This window comes from Calliphora vicina, chromosome 1, assembly GCF_958450345.1.
Source record: "Calliphora vicina chromosome 1, idCalVici1.1, whole genome shotgun sequence".
NCBI lineage: Eukaryota > Metazoa > Arthropoda > Insecta > Diptera > Calliphoridae > Calliphora > Calliphora vicina.
Window position 1 is genome coordinate 117,367,724 of NC_088780.1, and position 20,885 is coordinate 117,388,608.

The window sequence follows — 20,885 nt, forward strand, 5'->3', positions numbered from 1 at the left end:
TTTAAATAGAAAACACTTAATATTTACTGATAAGGTTTTCCCTAGGCCCTTCCGAATTTTACCTACTTTTTTTTAATCGAAAATTAGAATTTAGACTAAGCTGGGATTGCAACAGTTTTCGAATCATTAATATTATTCTTTTACCAGCCCCGGGAATTACGGAATTTGATTTTTCTAGATCATATAATTGTTTTCAAACTTACATTTGCTAATTATGTTATTATTAATACTTTCATATGCATATTTATGAACACAAGAAAAATAAGTAAATTCAAAGTTAATCTTAAACAGAGTTATAATAAATCTGAATCTTCTAAACTACTGATCCGATTGCAAAATGATTATGAGCGTGGAGGAGGTCATCGACTTTAAGAAAATAATATTTGTGATCATCCTGTTAGAATACTGACGAATCAGTGCTCCTGATGTTGGCTTATGTTTATGCTTTAGTACCGCCACACAGTGGCTCATTTTCGTTTTTCATCGGCCAAAACTCTGTAACTTTTGAACCGATAGAGATATTTTAGAAATTTCAGCAGTTGTTGCGCAATTTAAGGTTAAAGTTGAACTTTTAATTTTTTTATAGCATTTAGAATGAAAATGCTAATTTTTTGTTTTTTCAATCAGCTATACTTATTAAAAAAGTTATCAGCAGATAAAAACAAGTAAGGAAGTATGTTCGGCCAAGCTCGACTATATAATACCCTACACTATAATTTATTTTCGTGAATGATTTTCGGAAGAGGGCATTATATGGGAGCTATGACTAATTATGGACCTATCGCCATGAAATTAAGTCGTGTGATTTATGTCTATATGGAAGTTAATTCTATTGAATTTTGTGTTTATACCAACATTTTTAAGAGATTTATGCTCGTTAAAGTGATTTTCGGAAGCGGGTCTTTTATGGGAGCTATGACTAATTATGGACCGATCATCATAAAATTAGGTGACATTAATTCAGTATATATAAAACTTATTTGGAGCAAAATTTGTGTAAATACATATATAAATTAACCATTTACGACCGATAAAGTATAATTTTGGGAGAACATTTGTATGGGTGCTAGGTGAAATAGTGGACTGATTTCAGTAATTTTCAATAGACTTCGTCCTCGGGCCAAAAAAAATATGTGTACCAAATTTTATCGGAATATCTTCAAAATTGCGACTTGTACTTTGCGCCAGTCATATTAACAAGTAAAATAAAAATAAAAAAAAAATTGGGAGTAATTTCATTCAAATGAAAAAAGTGTTCAACAAACAGGTCAACAAGTATATATAGGCTTAAAGAGGACACCTTGGACTTTCTCCTGGTAGTAAAATTTGTTTAACCCCTTTTGACCCTAAGCACTTTTATTCCACTGAAATTCAAATTTGGCTAAAATATAGTACCTGAGAAAAAAATTAATAACACATAAGGTATAAACGGTACAGTGACAAATCAGATCAGCTCTTAAAGACTATTATCCTACCAACGCACATAGGTCTGGCGAACCACATTTTTTGGCCAAAACTCAAAACTCCTTTTCCTATATTTGTTGTTAGAATGTGGTAGCAAACACTTCAGAAAAACAAAAAAAATATTTTGTTTTTACAAACTTCAATTAACCGTTATTCTATGAAGGGAGAAAGTTCAATGTTTTAAGTGCAGTGGCAAACTGAAACACGTGGTGTAATTTTTTGTTTTCTTTGAGTCACATGTTACACGAATATAAAAAACTTTTTAAATCAGTTAGTTATGGATATTAATGACGATGGTAAGTAGTTAAATTTTTAATAGTGAAATATTCAATAAAAATTATGGTAATAAGAAATTACATAAAAAACTTGCATAACCTAAAAATCAGTGATTTTAACTTTTAAAAAAAAAAATAGTATATAACTTATATAATTTCAACCGATTTCAACCAACCAAAAACGCACAAAATTACAGTGATATTTTGTGCTTACGAATCATCAATAACTTTCTGCTAGTTTTTGCTTATTTTGAAGAAATCAATTTTTGTTTCAGGAAACTTTTGCTTCAAAAATTATAATTTAGTCATAATTATATAATGTATATAACATACCTAATTCAACCGACTTCAACGAACCAAAAACTCACAAAATTACAGTGATATTTTGTGCTTAGGAATCATCCATAAATTTCTTCTAGTTTTTGCTTATTTTTAAGAAATAAATTTTTGTTTCAGGAAACTTTTGCTTCAAAAATTGTGATTTACTCAGAGTTTGGCAGAGTGGAAGTAAAAAACTAAAAAAAAATTAAATTATTAAAAACTTAATAAAATTTATGTTTTTTGTTATTAATTGTATCTTTTGTATGAATTTATGTAAATAAGTGAATATTTTAGTTTTGGCCAAAAACAGTGGGTCGCCAGACCTATGTGCAACGTTACAAAAGAAAAATCATCTAATTATCTATAATAGTTTGCGAGTAATGATAATTTACTACCGATCAAATTTACAAAAATCAAATTTTTTATAAAATGACATAAAATATTTGAATTTAACAGCATGCCACGCACACAATTGACAATAATTTTATCTAATTTTTTGGCTACTTTAGTTTCAATGTGTTTACTATTGAATGGCATTAAATTTTTTGAAATCGGAGTTAACAAAAAGTTGGACTTTTGGCAGATGAAATTGAGATACGGTGGCGGTAAAGTTGAACTTTTAATTTTTTATATCATTTAGTATGAAAATGCGGATTTTTTTATTTTTTGCATCAGCATTACTTATAAAAAAGTTGTAAGCAGATAAAAACAAGTAAGGAAGTATGTTCGGTCAAGCTCTACCATATAATACCCTATACTATAATTTATTTTTGTGAATAATTTTCGGTAGAGGGCATTATATGGGAGCTATGACTAATTATGGACCGATCGCCATGAAATTAGGTCGTCTGATTTATGTCTATATGAATGTTATTTCTGTTAAATTTTATGTTTATACAAACATTTTTAAGATTTATGCTCGTTAAAGTGATTTTCGGAAGCGGGCCTTATATGGGAGCTATGACTTATTATGGACCGATCGCAATGAAACTAGGCTGTGTGATCTATGTCCATATGAAGTTTATTTATGTTGAATTTTATGTTAAAATCTGTAGTTTTAAGAGATTTATACTCGTTAAATTGATTTTTGGAAGCGGGCATTATATTGGAGCTATGACTAATTATGGACCGATAATCATAAAATTAGGGAGAACATTTGTATGGGTGCTAGGTGAAATAATGGACCGATTTCAGTCAGTTTCAATAGGCTTCGTTCTCGGGCCGAAAAAAATGTATGTACCAAATTTTATCGCAATATCTTCAAAATTGCGACTTGTACTTTGCGCCAGTCATATGAACATGTAAAATAAAAATAGAAAAAAAATTTGGGAAATCTAAAATCCCGAAAATTATAAGAAAGAAACGTACATAATTATGTCTTTACAATTGAAAGTAAATTTTTTATTTAACAATAAATTTTTATTAGACACTAAAAAGCATACAATACTTTCATGAATACATTATATATGAAGAAATAATAAAAAAGTATGTACATTAGGCCGGGTCGAATTGTATGGACGATCAAAATGTAAAATATCGTATATCATAAATGCAAAGTTTCCTCAAGAACCATAGGTCTAAAATCAAATCCTATCTTGCACATTTCTTTTTTCCAATAAAAAAAAAAACTATAAAAAAAAAATACTGAAATATCATTGGATAAAAGACGAAATGCGCAAGATAGGATTTGATTTCAGACCATTGTTAACCAAACTCTGACAACAATAGATTTGCTTCGTTTTCTAGTGTTACGATGTGTGTACACTAAAAAAATAGTGTTTATTTTAAGTAGCTTCTTAAGAATACTATTGCATCTATGGTTTCATCTGCCATTCTGGAACGAATTTTGGTTTTGTTATTGTTATTTGGGTTTTTTACATTTATTGATAATATCTTTTAGCCTTTTAACAATCAAAATATTTTCATTTTGTTCGAGCTCCTCATCTGAGATAAAATCAATTTAATTTGAAGAGGATTAAGATAACTTATAAAAAAGTTGAAGAATTGATTTTCTAGAGCCCCACTCAAGGAAAACCAAAAATACCGTATTCCTTTATTAACTATATTGTAGCAGGAGTTGAGCTTAACAACTTTGCTGAACATCACTTTGCGATATTCGGGCATGTAGAATGTCGAAATGCATGAAAAAGACACACACAAATGACAATTTCCCCTATTTATTTATGAAAAACGGGATTTGGAAAATCCCGAAAACCCCGGGATTTAGGAAATCCCGTATTTATTGTAATATGTATAGTATATTAAAAAACAAACATTTTATTATATGGAATGTATATTTAAAGTTTCTCCAAAAACCTCATCTTAATCCAACTTAAGCCCAAAGAATGATATTGCAAAACTGCAACAAAAATACTGCAAAGAGCATTAAGCACCAGCAACAAAATTATTTATTATAAATTTTACTCAACAACTACACTATTCATATTCTTTCAATCTTATAATTTTATTAAAAGAAAACATACACAACTACAAATTTTCTTTAGCAAATGAAATTGGAATTCATTAAGATCTTTTGTAATCGGCAACATTGTGATTTTTGATGTTGATGATGCTGATGATCTTGTTTTGTTTTCAATTATTTGCTTTTGTGTAATGCGAACAATTCACTAGAAAAATTCTAGTTTTACAACACCAGCAAAAACTATATATTTAAATTTAATGTAAATTTTGCATCTTGCATTTCAATAAAAAACCTAAAACTGTAAAGTTATCTTTGGCAAGCTAAAAAAAATAAATACAAAAATATACTTCTTGTCGGTTTTTGTAGTTTTTGTGATGATGAATGACTTGATGAAATTGCAAAATTTTTAAGTTTGTTTTGAAAAAAATGTATAGAGTAGCATTGTACTTTTAAATTATTTTTTTTTTTTGCAAATTAGTTTTATCTGCAACGTTTTTTTTTTAATTGTAATTACTTAAAATATTCAACCAGCCATAAAAAGGAAATATTAGAATTGTAATTAAGAATATAAAATAAGTTTAATTTAAAGTTTTTATCAAGTTTTTTTCTTAGTTGGCAAAATTAGTAAAATTAGTTGAAGATTGTTGGTTGTTGAAATAATATAGTTTAGTTTTATGAGGCAATTTTGTAATTTTTTGCAAAATTGCTAGTCATCCGAATATCCAACTGATATGAACTGTGCAAGATTTATAAAGATTTTTTACTAGAATTAAATGTTTTTATCTATACTAATGCCCAGTTTTTGACTTGTTATTTAAATACGTATTTAGTTAATTTTAACTTAAAATTAAGTTGTATTTAAATAGAGTTTGAGTTTTTCAGTGCTACATAATTTGTCTTATTTAAATAAGATAAAAGTATGGTAGCACTACTAAATATCAAAAATTTATCGATAGTTTTGCTTAAAACAGCTGTTCAACCAAAACAAAAATTGATACATTTTGCCCAATAAGAAATATAAGTTTATTAAACAATAAAATTATTGGTAGGAAAATGCACAAAAGAAGCTCCAATTGCCCCGCATCGGAATTGTAGTTTTAGCAAGACGCTTTTTTTTAGCAAGACGCTGTTGTTTGTTTTTTTTTTTACTACAATAGAGTGAAAAAAAACCAAACAACAAAAGTCAGCTGTCAAAAACATATGGTAGTTTATGAAACTTAAATAGAATTTAAATGACCAACGTCGGCCATTTAAGTATCATTTAAAAAAGCACTGAGAAACTCATTTTCGCATTTAAATAGAACTTAAATATAATTCATATTTAAATACGAAGTCAAAAACTGGCTCTAAGAACATTAAGACAATAATGAACATGTTTTCGATGTAATATTTTTTAACAAATCCACATGAATTAAATTGCATTCAAAAGACAATCTTAAAAAAATTATTTTTATGTAATTCATCAAGGACGCGTATGGGAAATTTTTTTGCTAAAATGAAAAAAATTACACTTTTAAATTGATTTATATTTTAACAACAAAAGCAGGCACGTCAAGTAATATTACAAAAAGTGTTTAACTTTTGACTATTTATTTCGAGCATTTTTTAAATTACATAATGTTTGTGAAAACATGTTTAAATCTTTTTAATAAAACAACTAAATATATCTTCTTTTGCAGCAATTGTTTTAACTATAACAAACACAGTACTAGGACAAAAGTCATCATTCTTAAGAAAACCATGGCCAACATACAGTCTACAAAATATGCCACAAACACGATTCACATGTCATGACAAAATACTTGGCGGTTATTATGCAGATCCGGAGGCTCAATGTCAGATGTTTCATGTCTGCGTTAAAGTTGCTGGAGTTGGGGTAAGTTGAATGAAGCAACAAAAAGTAAAACAATAAGAAACGTATGAATATAACAATGTAGTCGTCATACATATGTGCTGTAAGATATGTGTATAAAGATGATAATTGTGGTAGTATATGAATGTTTAACACACTAAATTAAAATTTTAAAACAATTTTTGTTTTAAATTTTTCCAAAGAAATAATTGCAGAATTTGTGTAAAGCAAAAAATTTGCTCAATTTGTGCGAATTTAAAAAATAAATTGCACAGTTTTAAAGATTTTTTTTATTCTAAAGAATAATTTCAACAATTTGTGAGAAATTTTCTCAAGAGAAATTTGCACAAATTTTGCAAATTTCTCAAAGAATTTTCTAAAGAAAATTTGTACAATTGTCAGAAATTTCGTAAAAAAAATTGCACATTTTGTTATAAATTTTCAAATTTTCTAATTTTTACAATTTATGAGCTATTTTTTAAAGAGTAATTTGCATAAATTGCAAGAAATTTTCTATAGAGAATTTCTCAATCTGCATGAATTGTGAAGCATTTTCTAAACAAAATTTCCACAATTTGTGCAAAAATTTTCTGAAGAATATTTGCATAACTGTGAGATATTTCGTAAAAAAAAATTGCATAATTTGTGAGTATGTAATTTTATAAAGAAAACTTTGCACAAATGCTGAGAAATTTTTTAAAGAGAAATTTGCACAATTTGTGAGAAATTATCACAATTTCTGACGAATTTTATTTAAAGAAATTTGCTCAATTAACATGCAATACGATTTAGCAATCAAAGTAGGGTATCCCACATAAAACAAACTAAACATTCACTTGATTTGTAGCAAGTTTAACAAGCAACAAAGAAAAAAATAATGGACAATGATAAAGGAGAAAAAGTCTTAAGTAAATTATTTAAGTTTTAGAATGTTAAAAGATTATAAATGTTGTAGATCAATGTCTTAAAGATTCAATGCTCTAGTAAATGTGCACAATGCAATGCAATTCAAGATACAATACTTATACAAAACTATGATTGCAATTGTAGTTACAAAAACGAAAACGTACTGGATTCAGTTTCTATCAATACGCGTAAATGTTAAAGTGTAAATTCAAATGTATCGATAGATGTCTTTGGATGGATGGATGGGTGACTTTAGTGCACCGGTTAGTTGGTTAGTTATAGACTCTCTAAGATTGTTTGCACTTCAATTGGCAAATGGTTATTATAAATAATCTCGGTTACATTTGCAGTCAATACAATTCGGTCTTAGTATACATATATTTAAATTAAAAACAAACACATTTTACAAAACTTGTTGTGTGCATTGTGCTTATAGAATTGCATTGATTAGTGTGTTTTTTTATTTAGTTTTATTTAGTATTGGGTTGTTTTGAATGTCGCCTTGTAATGTTAAAAGTAAAACCATGGGGCATTTTATTTTTTCACTTTAAATGTTAAAGTGTGTTGAAAAACAGATGCTCCCAGCACAAAACTAAAAACTACAACTTTGGAAAAAAAGACAACATCGATTACACTTACATCTACGACAATGGGTTGTTATTTTCGGTTGTTGAGTATTTTTTTTCTTTTGGTGACTAAAATGTTGAAAACGACTTTTTCTTATATCGTGACTGGCAACGTCTTCTAAACTATTTGCGTGTATAAGTTGCTGTTTGTTTGCAGATTGTATTTTTTTTATTCTATGGAAATTGATATTTTTTAGTAGTTTATTTTCTGCTTTATTAAACATGCTAAATAATTTGGTTTAAATGACCTTTAACTAAATACAAGCGCTTATTTTAGGTGAATTAAAATATAATAAAAGTATATTTTTTTAATCTTAAATAATTTAAAGATAAAATAACAAGGTAACCAACCTTATTTGAAGTAAGTAGCATCAGAAATTTTGAATTTGTCTAATTGAGTCTTTCAAATTTTGAATGTTTTATCTTTTATTTTGATATGGGAAATAGTTTAATACAGTTTTAACTTTATTGGGGCCCAAAAGCATAAGATTGTATTAGTTTTGCTTCCTAAGGATTTTGATAAAATGAATACTAATATTAGTATATTAAAGGTTCCCATTTGTGATTTAAACTGCTGTAATATGTCAGTCGAATGCGGGTTAAAGATTAATGTTGACAAAACAAAAACTATGTCGAAGAACTTCAATCAGTAACCTATTTTACATAACTCGGGCGTATTATCTCTAGTAATAGGGGTACTAGGGAAGACTTAAAATCACGACAAATCGGTTTGTCAAACCACATCCATATCTAGAGACACATAAACATAAAGCTATAATTTCAAGGTAAAGCCTGTCCTCCTCTATGCATGTGAGATGTGGGTACGAAGGAGCCAGAAACCAATTCGTACACCTACACAATTCGGTTTCTGGTTTAATCGGTTAATCGAGCAAATAATTAATCGAGGTTTAGATTTATTCGGTTAATAATCGGTTAATTTAAAATTATTCGATTAACCGAATAATTTCTATTTTCATTTTAAATTTGAAATACAACAACGAATTTTGTATACAAAACAGAGACCAAAAATAACTGTTATTAAATTTTTTGAGACTGAAAAACTTAGGCATAAATCAATGAACAATTTTTACGTTTTCAAATAAGTGTTATTCATAATATATATTTTTTTACGTTGCTCATAACTTTTGCCTAATAAGAGTTATTCTAAAGAATATATTTTTTTCGTTGCTCATAACTCAAAAGAAGTTTTCTTCGCCACCTTGGTTGCATTTTATTAGTACATACATTGAATTTAACCTTTAAAGTCGCAAAAAATAAGCTTATTATGGTGAGATTGATGGTTTTTATTGTGTGTTTTTTAATTATGAAGAATTTTGTTTCACAATCAATGTTTTAGCAAACGTATTGTCCGCCAAGTTGCACCTTTTCTCAGTCAACAAAATACGCAAAGCAGAAAATGATCTTTCAACAGAAAGCCGTTTAGCCGGCAGTGCATAGACAATATGAACCAATTTATTTAAAAATTGCAAAAGTATCCTTTTTCTCTTCCTAATATTGTAACAAATCGGCTTCTTCGTCCAGTCTCATAGGTTTAAAGCTCTCTATTTCAGCTATAGCTGCTAATAACTCTCGCGATGTATTGCCTTTGTCATCTTCTGAAGATAAATCCACTTCAAGTTCTCTAATTGATGTTCCGAACAACGATGACGTATTTAGATTCGTCGATTCGTCAATCAGAAAATCGGATATTGGTTGAAGTGGAGATACTTCAGGTGAAGTTAAATCGAAAATAAAAGTTATGAGTAACGAAAAAAAATATTTATTATAAATAACTCTTATTAGGCAACGTAAAAAAATATAAATCGAAAATAAAAGTTATGAGCAACGAAAAAAAATATTTATTCTGAATAACACTTATTGAAAAGCAAAACTTATTTTCACTGAGAATAACTATTATTTAAAGAAACAAATGTGCTGTTTTTCTCTAGCGAACGAATACTTTGAGTGGAAATTTAACATGTGTTTTGTTATTGTAACAAAAACAAAATACGTGTAAAACTTCCACTCAAAGCACTCGTTCGCTATAGTAAAACAGCACAAAAAATTTATTTCTACAATATAACAGTTATGGCTAAATTTTTAAAGATATTTATTATAACAGTTATGTCTCTGGTACAAAAACATAAAAAAACAGCAAATAAGGTATTTGAGATCAAGATCAAGAAAGACGTTTTTCTCGAAACGACTTTTTTTGAATTATGACGTTGTTGCAGCATATTTTATAAAAAGAATATAATTTAAAGATTTTTTTCTTTAGATTTAATAAAACTTTTCTTGGAAAAAACTCTCTCGCTGATTGTATATGTTGGAGAAATCAAAAGCATGATAAAGAATATTCCTTTTTGGATTGTTTTAGATTTTGATTAATTTAATAGTTTCGTTTAGTCCCGGTCCACACTGTGAAACATTTGCTGCAAAACATTTTTAAATTCTCTTTTGAAACTGCGTTCATGTCCACACAGTGAAGTTTTTGCTTTTCAGTTTTTGACATTTCTGTACAGTACGAATACGAACGAATAAATGTGGATGACATACTCAACAAAAACTTCATGTACATGAAACAAAGTTCCCTTTTTCATTCCTCTTTCCCCTTTCATCCACAAACTCAAATGTTTTGCAGCAAATGTTTCACAGTGTGGACCGGGACTTAGTTATGATAAAAGACTAATTTAAAAAAAAAATTCGTCTATACATGTAAATACAAACAAATTTTCAAAGAGATGTAAATTAAATATGTCAGTTGTTATACATACTCACTAATCATGTTTATTGGATGTTCAAAAATATCTAATTTTAATTTGAAATTTGTATTTGAATTGTATTATTGAAATTTAAAGTGCAAAAAAAAGGAATTTCGGTTAATCGGTTAATCGACACAAATTAATCGGTTTATTTGTTATTTGAAAATAGGCAATTTTAAATTATTCGAACAGTTAACCGTCCAAAATTAATCGGTTAACCGATTAACGGTTAATCGATTGAATACCCTACACCCTACGCATGTAACAATATGATATTACAAGACAAGCCATCGAATGGATGCCTCAAATACGCTTATATATAAAGGTGATTATTTAACATGTACTCGGATCAAAACATTACTAAATCTGATTTGTTTGTGTGCGATAAGTTAACCAACCTACTCAACAGTTTTTGATGATATGGCATTTGGCTCACACAAAAATCCATGTGAAACTTCTTAGATGATTCAATTATTGTATTTGTTTACAATCATAAGCACTAAATAAAGATTTTAAACATTGCAGGAAATACTATGATGACAAATGAATTCGAGAAAAGTTAAATTACGATATATTTAATAGATGTCTTCTTAGTTCAAAAGTATAAAAATAGGGTAGGGCTTAACAATGACCGATCATCATAAAATTAGGTCCTGTGAATAATGCCTAAATGAAACTTAATGCTTTAGATAAAGCTCGATAAAGTGATTTTCGGAAGAGGGCATTATCTGATAGATATGACTAATTATGTACCGATCACTATAAAATTAAGTGACATGACTTCCATATATATAATACCTATTTAGATCGAAATTTGTATATATACCTATATAAATTAAACATTTATGATCGCTAAAGTATTATTTCGGGAGGACATTTGTATGGAGACTAGCTGAAATAATGGGCGAAAAAAAAAACATGTGAAAAATTGATCGAAATATCTTCAAAATCTTCCTAATATTCATTAATAAAAAATTACACAATTTAAAATTAAGGCCTCAGTGAATTTATCCTCATTTTGGCTATTGTTTAACTTTGTGTGTCGCAGTTAAATGACTTATTTTAAGGTGTAAGAAGCATAAGCCAATTCAATAAATTTCACAGCTAGTTATGCAATTTGCTGAATGTTTCTTAAACAAACATTCCTTGTTCAAAAAGTTTCTAAAATGAGAAAAATTAAAAGTGTCTAAACTCATCATCTTTTCACAATATGATTATTCATTTTAATGAACATAAATTCAATATTCTTTGCAATTAAATACAAACAAATTATGTTAACTGTGTTTTAATTGAATTTTCTGCATACAATATATTTAAACTTCTACAAAAAAATACTAAATATTTTTAATTTACAATTCCAAGAAAAATCCATTAAATTGGACACGACTGTCTTGTGTAAATAAAAAAAAAACTAAAAAGCTAACTCTTTTTCTGCACATGAAATCAGCAAGATTTTTTTAAGGTTTTCTTTAAAATTATTTTAAATCTATTTGAGCTGCTGTTTAATGTAACTTTTAAGACTTCTGAATGTCGTTCGTCGTTTAGAATTACCTTCAAAGTTTTTTTTTTTTAAATTCTTTTCCAAACAACATTGTTTGTTATTCGTTGGTTGACAATTGAATTGGTTTCTATCTTTCGTTGTTGCATCAGTTGCATAGAGTTAGAAACATTCGACTTTGATGTCATTTATTTACTTTGTTGATTTTGAGCAATGAAAATATCAAAGTTGAATGCTAAATAAACAAATGATTTTTTTAAATTCTATTTAATGCTTGTTCCGGTTCAGAGCTATACTCGTTGGAGTAATATAGGTAGGTAGGTATCGATATTTATTGGAAATTATCATTTGTTAGTAATCAAATTAATTTAAATTTACAAGTAATAAACTACAAACAAGAGAATAATACAAAACAAAATAATAAAAAAACAGGTTAATTTATTATGCGGTATGGTTGTTATGAATTGCTTACAATAAAACTCTATGATTTTCATGAATAAAGAGGAGTTTCTAAATATAAATTAACCTTTGAAATTTAATAAAATTAAAGACGAACACTTCAATATAATTGAAAAATTCACTTGTCAAAATCGTGGGAACTTTTTTGAATTAAATATTTGCTTCTTTATTTATTGTAGGTACAAGATTTTCGTTTCTTATGTCCAAATGGTACGGCATTTGATCAAGAAGCTCAAATTTGTGCCGATTGGGGTGATGTCGATTGTGAGCAATCTGTTCTCTACTATGGTAGTGATAATTTTGATCTCTACCGCTTGGGTTCTGGATTTGAGAGTAAACGTGCTCCCTTGGCAGAGGAAGACGAGTCTACATTCCATTTACAAAGAGCTGAAAGTGGTATGTATGGTATTTTAAATTATTTGCAATAATCTTTTGGTATAATTAATTTGTTCATCTAGCTAAAATACACAAACAAATAATTTCTATGAATAAATTTTATATCTACCCCTTTTAGGTGATGTAAGACGTTTTAAAGAAACTCGTGTAGATCAAAAGTCACGCCCCGATCAACCACCTAATTATACAAAACACTTTGAAACTGTAACGCGTGGTACATTTAATAGCAACAGCAATACGAATAACAACAACAATAATTATGCGAATACACAGCAGCAACAACAACAACATGTTAAGACGAAAAAACAAAAGCAACAAACGGAAGTAACAAAGAAACCCATTGTCAGTTATTATACACCGACTTCAACAGCCACAACAAGAACTACAACAACGACGACCACAGAACGTAATTACAATGATGATTCAAAACGTAAGTTTAGTCGTAATAAATTAATTTATATTAATTTTCATTATTTACCAACCACAATTGGCAAACCACATGGACATTGAACTAAGTTTTTACGGGAACATTTTAATTGCCTTTAAATGGATTTTATTGTTCAAGTGATTTTTAAAACTAGATTTAAAAGTGATTTAACTTAAAAAGTAATTTATTTCTTAATTAAGTTTGAAGACAAGATGAAATGTGCACCAAAAACAAACAATTAAAACAAATAGTAAATTATACTCGTAAATCAAAATAAATACAAGCTTTAACCTGATTAAATTAGTTTAGATAATTTGAGTTTTTAATGATTTTAATGATATCATTTTTATGATAAATTACAAAAGCGCTCGGATCTATTCGAACCTATATTATTAAATAGATAATGATGATAATACTAAGATTTTGAAAAAAATAACTTAACAAACTAATAATACACAGGCATTGGGGAAGTGTCAAATTTACTTTATTTAAAAACACAAAATCGATTTGTATAGACATACAAATTTGGGTTTCCTTAACTTTAATTCTATACGAACGATGTCATGAATAACAATTCTAACGAAAATGCTCAAAATTTAGTTGAAAGTACTCATTCTCAGTCTAATCTAATTTCAATCCATTTCATTGCATTAAATCATCTTTTATTTACTAGAATTAATATAATTTTGAAACTTAATGATTTTTGAAGAAAATAAAATATTTTACATACATATAAAGGTAAAGTACTTCTGTAGAATATCCCAGCCGCTAAGCAAGTAGTCAACGTTTTCCTTATAGGCAGTAATTGTTACTAATGTCTGACTCCAATTTATATATTTTGGATCATTTGGTATGTATGTGCTCTTTGTAATGTAGAGAGAAGTCAATTAGTTACTTTATACATCCCGTGTAGTAACTTTAAAATCATTGAATAAAGAACTAGTTCAGAACTGTTCCGTCATTGGTGTATTGGCTACGTAACGCTTACATAAAAACAAGTTCGAAAAGTTTGGCGTTTAGTTTTAGGAACTAGCGTTTTAAAACTAGTTGTGAATTTAGTGAAGTTTATGAATTCACAACTAGTTTTTAGATATTAACTTGGAAAGTCTTAAAGTCTTACCAGCGCACAGTAAAAAAGTAAAAATAAAGCTAATTTTTCTAAACTACTAGTCCGATTGGAAAATTATGTATACACGATTCGTAAAGGATGATTTAAGAAACTTAAAATAGTGACTAGTCTGTTAGAATACAAGGTGAGGTACAGGGTGTAAAATTTGATCACCTCTGGTTAGGACTTTGTATAGATTGTAACTTGTACAAATATGGACAGATTTCAATAAATGAAACTTTGTTATAAAGCAAGTAAAAAACTTACACAAGTTCTTGTTTATTTCACCAAGTCATTTCTTATAGTTTATAAAACGAAATGGTATTTGCATTTCAAGACAGTTGTTAAATGTGGTACCATGTTTGAAAATATTTCTTTTTAGTTAGATTTCTGTCAAATAAATTGATTAATTTTCATTTATTTTTCAAATAAAGAGCCTTATTTTTAAAATCCCGGAGATAAGTTACGTTACGATCAATGTGACCTTTATCTTTGACAGATTCTGGAAATAATACGAATTAGTTTTTGGAGTTTTTATAGAAACTATTAAATATTTGTTATTTATAACGCTTGGACTAAATATGCTGATTAGTATATTTTAGCCATTATGTATTAGATATTCTTTTAAAGATATAATTGTTGAGATTATATCTTTAAAAGGATATCTACTAACTATAAAACATTATAAGTTCCTTAATAAACTTTTTTGTTCTTGGAAGCAAAGAGTAATTGTGGGTTTTCGGCCAAACAAATATAAAAATTCTACATATGTTAAAATTTAAGATCGATTATTTTAGGATTCGTAAAGAATTTTGCTCTGGAATAAAGGAGAAATGTTGAAATTTTCAAATGATTATAACTCGTAACTATAAGAGATAAATATCACCTGCAAGCCTAATCGAGGTCTTAATGAATATATTAACCCAGATATGACGATTGCTTGAGCAACTTTTAAAATAAAAGTACTTTTATATTATTTTGGAAGCAAATGAGAAATAAAAAACAGTGCAATTATTGGTTTTTAAAAATTTATTGAAAAAAAGTGGTTTTTTACTGAAAATCGGTTGGGAAAGGCTGTGTTACGGTTGTTTATGTTTCAAAAAAACACAAAAGCAACAATTTTAAAATTAGTTTCTAGAACATATTCATGATGTTTTGAAGTTGTAACTTTAAAAATACCGTAATTTTATAATAGAAATGTTGAAGTCCTTAAGACCGAATTCTGTCTAAATTGGACTGTAGGCTACTCTAAAATGAAAGGACAGGTAATCATATTAATTGTGTCGCATATTAATTGGGGTCACAACAACAAAACTAAAATGCAATTATGAAACATTCATGCATATAACAAAATATAGTATTTATTCACTTGTAAATGTACAAAATTTTACTTTCCGTACAAACGAGATATGTTCATAATGACTGAAAATGCGCATTATGAGCAATATCACAAATTAAAAATTCAATAACTCAAAAATAGTATCAAAAAAAATAATGCGATCACACAATCCCCCATGAGGTATTGGTGAGTACTAAGTATGTGAACAAAAAAAAATGGTATTTTAATAAACGTGACGTATCCTGTAAACAAGAACTACATGTACTACATGTAGTACAGTCGGCATATCTGGGTTAAAATCTTTGATTTTGGAATTCTCAAGCGTTCTCAAATTTAGGTTGGCTTCGACAGACCCGCCTGTGAGGTCCGGCGTCAAAACTTATACTTAAATATTTCTCATATGTGAAGCTACATATGTCAAATTTTATGTCAATAAGAAACGGCAGATTTATTTCTAAAATATTGTGATTATGCGACACTATTAATATGATTACCTGTCCTTTCATTTTAGATTAGCCTACAGTCCAATTTAAACAGAATTCGGTCTTAAGGACTTCAACATTTCTAGTATAAAATAATGGTATTTTTAAAGTTACAAATTTCAAAAACTGAGTGTTTTTCATACAAAAATTGTTCAACTCATTTTTCTTTCGACATCTTGGAACTGGCAGTTAATTCAATACTCTAATTGAAAGATGGCTAACAAAAAAAACTTTACAAAAATAAAAATTTGTAAAATAAAAACTGAATTATTAATAAGAGCTTTAGAATATTAAAACAATCAAGTTTAATGTATTTAATTTTTTCATTACAGAAGATCTAGATGACATTTTCAAGGGTTCCCACAGCTCCCACTTCTTTTCTAATCGCAATGGTGGTCGGGAAGATGACTTTTTAGATCATCCCGTAAAGCCATCATTAAAACCTAATGATTTTTCGGATTTCAGTAAAAAATCCGAAGCTTCTACAATTGGTAAATCTCGTGTTACACCCACCAGACCAAAACGTCCTTTGCAAACAACAACCACATTAGCTAGTACCACAACTACTACTACGGCCACTCCCAAGACAGCCAAAAAAGTAACCCAGCACTCATTTTACAATACCGATTTATATGACTATACACAATATAGAAGCACTACTCCAGCCAGTACATCCTTTTCTACTACTCTCGTTACAACACCCAGACCAGTACAGGGTCACAGTAACGCCAATCGTTTCAATGTTGGCATTAACGACTATCAAACCCAAGCTAAAATACAACCCACTACCTATAACCCCAATCGTTATAAGCCGACAACCACAAAATACACCGAATTTAAGCGGGACAAAGCTGAAGTACATAACAAGCCATCGGCAAATAATAAGAAAGCGCAAAAATTCGAACAAACACAACAAAAATTAAATCCTCAAAATACAACTTTTGTAAAATTCAATGAATTTAGTGAATTCGCCAAAATTAAACCTCAACAACCACAACCATTCCAACCTCAACCGCCAGCCAAAACGTTTGAAGCTCCTGCTAAAACAAGTGCAGAACCACAATACTATCGCTCTCGTGGCCAACCACAAGCACGTGCAAACAACCAACAACCAGAACCTTTCCGGGCACCACAGAGGCAATCTGTTAAGCCCACCGAAAAGGTTAAAGAGAAGCCTACTATAGCAGTTAAAGCTGATGCCAAACCAAGAGGATTTGTCAGCCGAGGCAGTATTAACTATAAAGCCACCACCCTACGTGATACTGATACTTATCCAACGACCACCAGCAACAGTCACAAAAAGTTCTCCACCTTAGTACCCAAGGACAAATATGCACCTACCACATTTAAGCCGTCCACATATAAGAAGCCGTACGATAACAATTTTTATCAAAGTCAACAGACCATAAGACCCTCAAATCCACCACAAAAATCCCAGGCAACATCCACTTCGACCACACTTTATACTACACCTAATCCATATTACAATGCCGACGAGGATGATGGTCAATATCATCCAGAATTATATGAAATTGATTATTCCAGAAATAATTTTAATCGGCAAAGACAGACCAGCAGCCCTACCATAACCTCTACTACCAGCACCAGCACAACTACACAAAAACCATTTAAGCAAAATTATCAAAATCCAGTCAATCATTTGAAGAGCCAACAGCAGACTTCCTACGTAAAAGAACAAACTGCTGTCGCTGATTTCAGCGAGGAAGATGAACTTTTCAAAACAGCTCAGTCATTGAATTTTGGAGCAGCCAGCATTAACAAATTACGAGCCGACATTTTCAAAGCGGAGAAAACCTCCCAACAATACAATTCACAATATAATCCACACAATTCCATAACTAGTCCAAAGACAACAACCCCTACTACACCATTTACAACAACCACATCATATTTCACCTATCCCTTGTATTCCACCACAACACAAACTACATCACGTCCAACAACATACATAGTTCCGTCCACAACCTCTACCACAATCACCACTACGACCACAAGACGGCCAACTACAACCACCATCGCAACAAAATACACCACAGCTTATCCGTTTAATGTTACAAAAAGTGGTAAACATTCGGATAAGTTGGAGAAGAAATTGAAAAAGAATGAAAATAAAAATAAGAAAAAGACTTCAAAGAGGCCAGCACATGCCAATGAAGACACCAGTTACGATTATGCCTACTACGATTCCGATACTTTGAGTGAAACGCCACAAGAATATCCCGAATATGAAATACAAGAGTTCACTAAAACTAAACGAAATTAGAGGGAAAAAGAGAAGAATCAGTAGTACTACTAATAAATAGCCCATAACATAACAATTTATTGACACTAAAACACAAATCGGTCATTGTCGTCATAACATAATAGTACATATTTCTATAAAAACATTCAGATTTTAAAACTTAATAAAAAAACTACGCCTAGATTCTGGAAATTGCTGGGACTTAATTTGTATAGAATTAGCCAAGCACATACCTTAAAAAATATTTGCGAAATAGACAACATTTCGGTATAATTAATTTTAGTATTAACGTTATTTTTTTTATTCTAAAGTATGACAATGACCATTTTTGTTATCACATACACAAACCATTTCCAGTTAAGTACAGACATCTGTGTATGATCCATTTTTAAACCTTATTATTTAGTAAGTTTTTATTTTCTTTAGTTAATCCGCTAAAACCATAATTTCAATTCCGTTTTGTAGGTGCCAATTTTGTCTGAAAGCTATTTGCTTTTTATTTAACTTATTTTTATTGCTCAAATCATGCCTTATGCTATTTCACCTCCAGCCTTCAATCAGCAATAACTGAAATAATCACCTCCATAACATTTTAAACAAAAATGAAGATTAAAATATGTATTTCTAGTTATTTAATTTGAAAAAAGGAAACATTAATGTTTTTATTTAGTCGTTAGACAATTATTAATTTTAAAATGAAAATATCTAATTAAAAGAATTGTGAAACTCACTCACCTTCGAATAGAGATGGGTATTTCTTTAATTTTCGATTTCGGTGTATTTGAAAATTGATTTTTTTTTGATATAGTAGTTTATATTTAATGTATACGCATATCATACGAGTATAAAAAAAGAAAATGTTGTATTATTTTTTTATTTTGAAATTAAAATTTCCTTAAATTTTAAGTATATTTTTTTGTATTTTGTAAATAAATATAATGATTAAGAAATAATTTTTGATAAATAAAAGAATTTAAATAAAATTTAAGTTGTTTTATTGATTAACATAGTAATTATTATTAAATACGAAATCGATTAAAATTCAGCAAAGATCGGTTCAGCAAATCAAGTTGTTTTATTGATAATATATGATATTATTAAGTACATACAAAACTAATTTATATTAGATATTAGCAGCTTAAGATAACATAAAGACAATTTGTCCAATAAAAACGGATCGATATTGAAATATGACATAGTTCAAATGTCCGACGCGGCATAATATTCCGATTGCAAAATGGTGTACGAATGAATCGTACATGAGGACCTAAGCTTTTTAGAAAATTAAATTTGTGATCAAATTCTACCACCTCTGGTTTGAAAAACTTCACTTGTATGGTCAGATTTCAATGAATGCAAAAATTATGTACGATTTTTTTGTACATCATTTTTCCGATCGATCTCATTGGGCACTGCTTCGCAAGGTTATATGCTACGCAGAGGTCAAAGTTCCAATGACTCTATCATTTGCAATCGGACTAACAGTTTTGAATATACAGACTTATTACTACTTTTTCCGATCGATCTCATTGTGCACTGCTTCGCACGGTTATATGCTACGTCGAAGTTACAATGACTCTGCTGCATAGATCCGGCTAAATTTGAACGATGGCCTTGATGTTCATTTTGAAGTGGGGTGAAATCACATGATCTTGGTGGTGGCTGCTAGAGATAACCATATTCTCAAATCGTTTATGTCCATTAGGTCGCTATGTGACACGTAGAGCCGATCAGCTGGAAGAACATTTGGGCCAAAATAAATTAGTTATCATAGATTTGTAGTACTTGCCGTTGACGTCTCACTAAATTCTTTGTCGAAGAAGTACTGATCAAATAAGGTTATGCAGAAATAATACATACATAAAACATGGCATACTTTTAGGCAGATATGAAAACAATTATTGCATGTATAATCTGCCCGAAAAATACTTTTTATTGTTATCTTTTAGGCAGTGAGATTATTTTCTGCTATATTCAGTCAAATTTGTCAACACTTTGATTCTTTAAAAATCATAGAAAAATAACATTTTTGCAATTAACTTAAACTTTTATATAAATTTTAAATGTTTCCTATAACTATACTATAATTATACAAAAATTGTATAATTATAGCAATGAAGTAACTGTATTTTTTGTCTGAAAATTATACATTTTTAAAACGTATTTTGAGAAATAGATGAATAGTACGATTTTTTAAAAACTTGGTCTGTGCTCCCTCCACGTTTCAATTGCTACACAATTAAGTATTTAAGGGATTAGAGCCAAATATAAGAAAAAAACAATCT

At 29.1% G+C, this 20,885-nt stretch overlaps 1 protein-coding gene across 1 annotated transcript; it reads left to right on the forward strand.

The window, feature by feature from the left end:
• The first annotated feature begins 1,741 nt into the window (after positions 1–1,741).
• LOC135952383 (mucin-2) lies at positions 1,742–19,583 on the forward strand. Its single transcript, XM_065502296.1, has 5 exons — positions 1,742–1,760; positions 6,162–6,358; positions 12,765–12,981; positions 13,100–13,411; positions 16,670–19,583. The coding sequence occupies exons 1-5, from the start codon at positions 1,742–1,744 to the stop codon at positions 18,619–18,621; spliced, it is 2,697 nt and encodes an 898-aa protein (XP_065358368.1). The 3' UTR covers positions 18,622–19,583.
• Positions 19,584–20,885: the final 1,302 nt, after the last annotated feature.

Coding starts and splice junctions, on each gene's coding strand:
- LOC135952383 (XM_065502296.1), top strand. Junction 6,359..12,764: donor TTAAAGTTGCTGGAGTTGGG/GTAAGTTGAATG, acceptor TATTTATTGTAG/GTACAAGATTTTCGTTTCTT. Junction 12,982..13,099: donor TTTACAAAGAGCTGAAAGTG/GTATGTATGGTA, acceptor TACCCCTTTTAG/GTGATGTAAGACGTTTTAAA.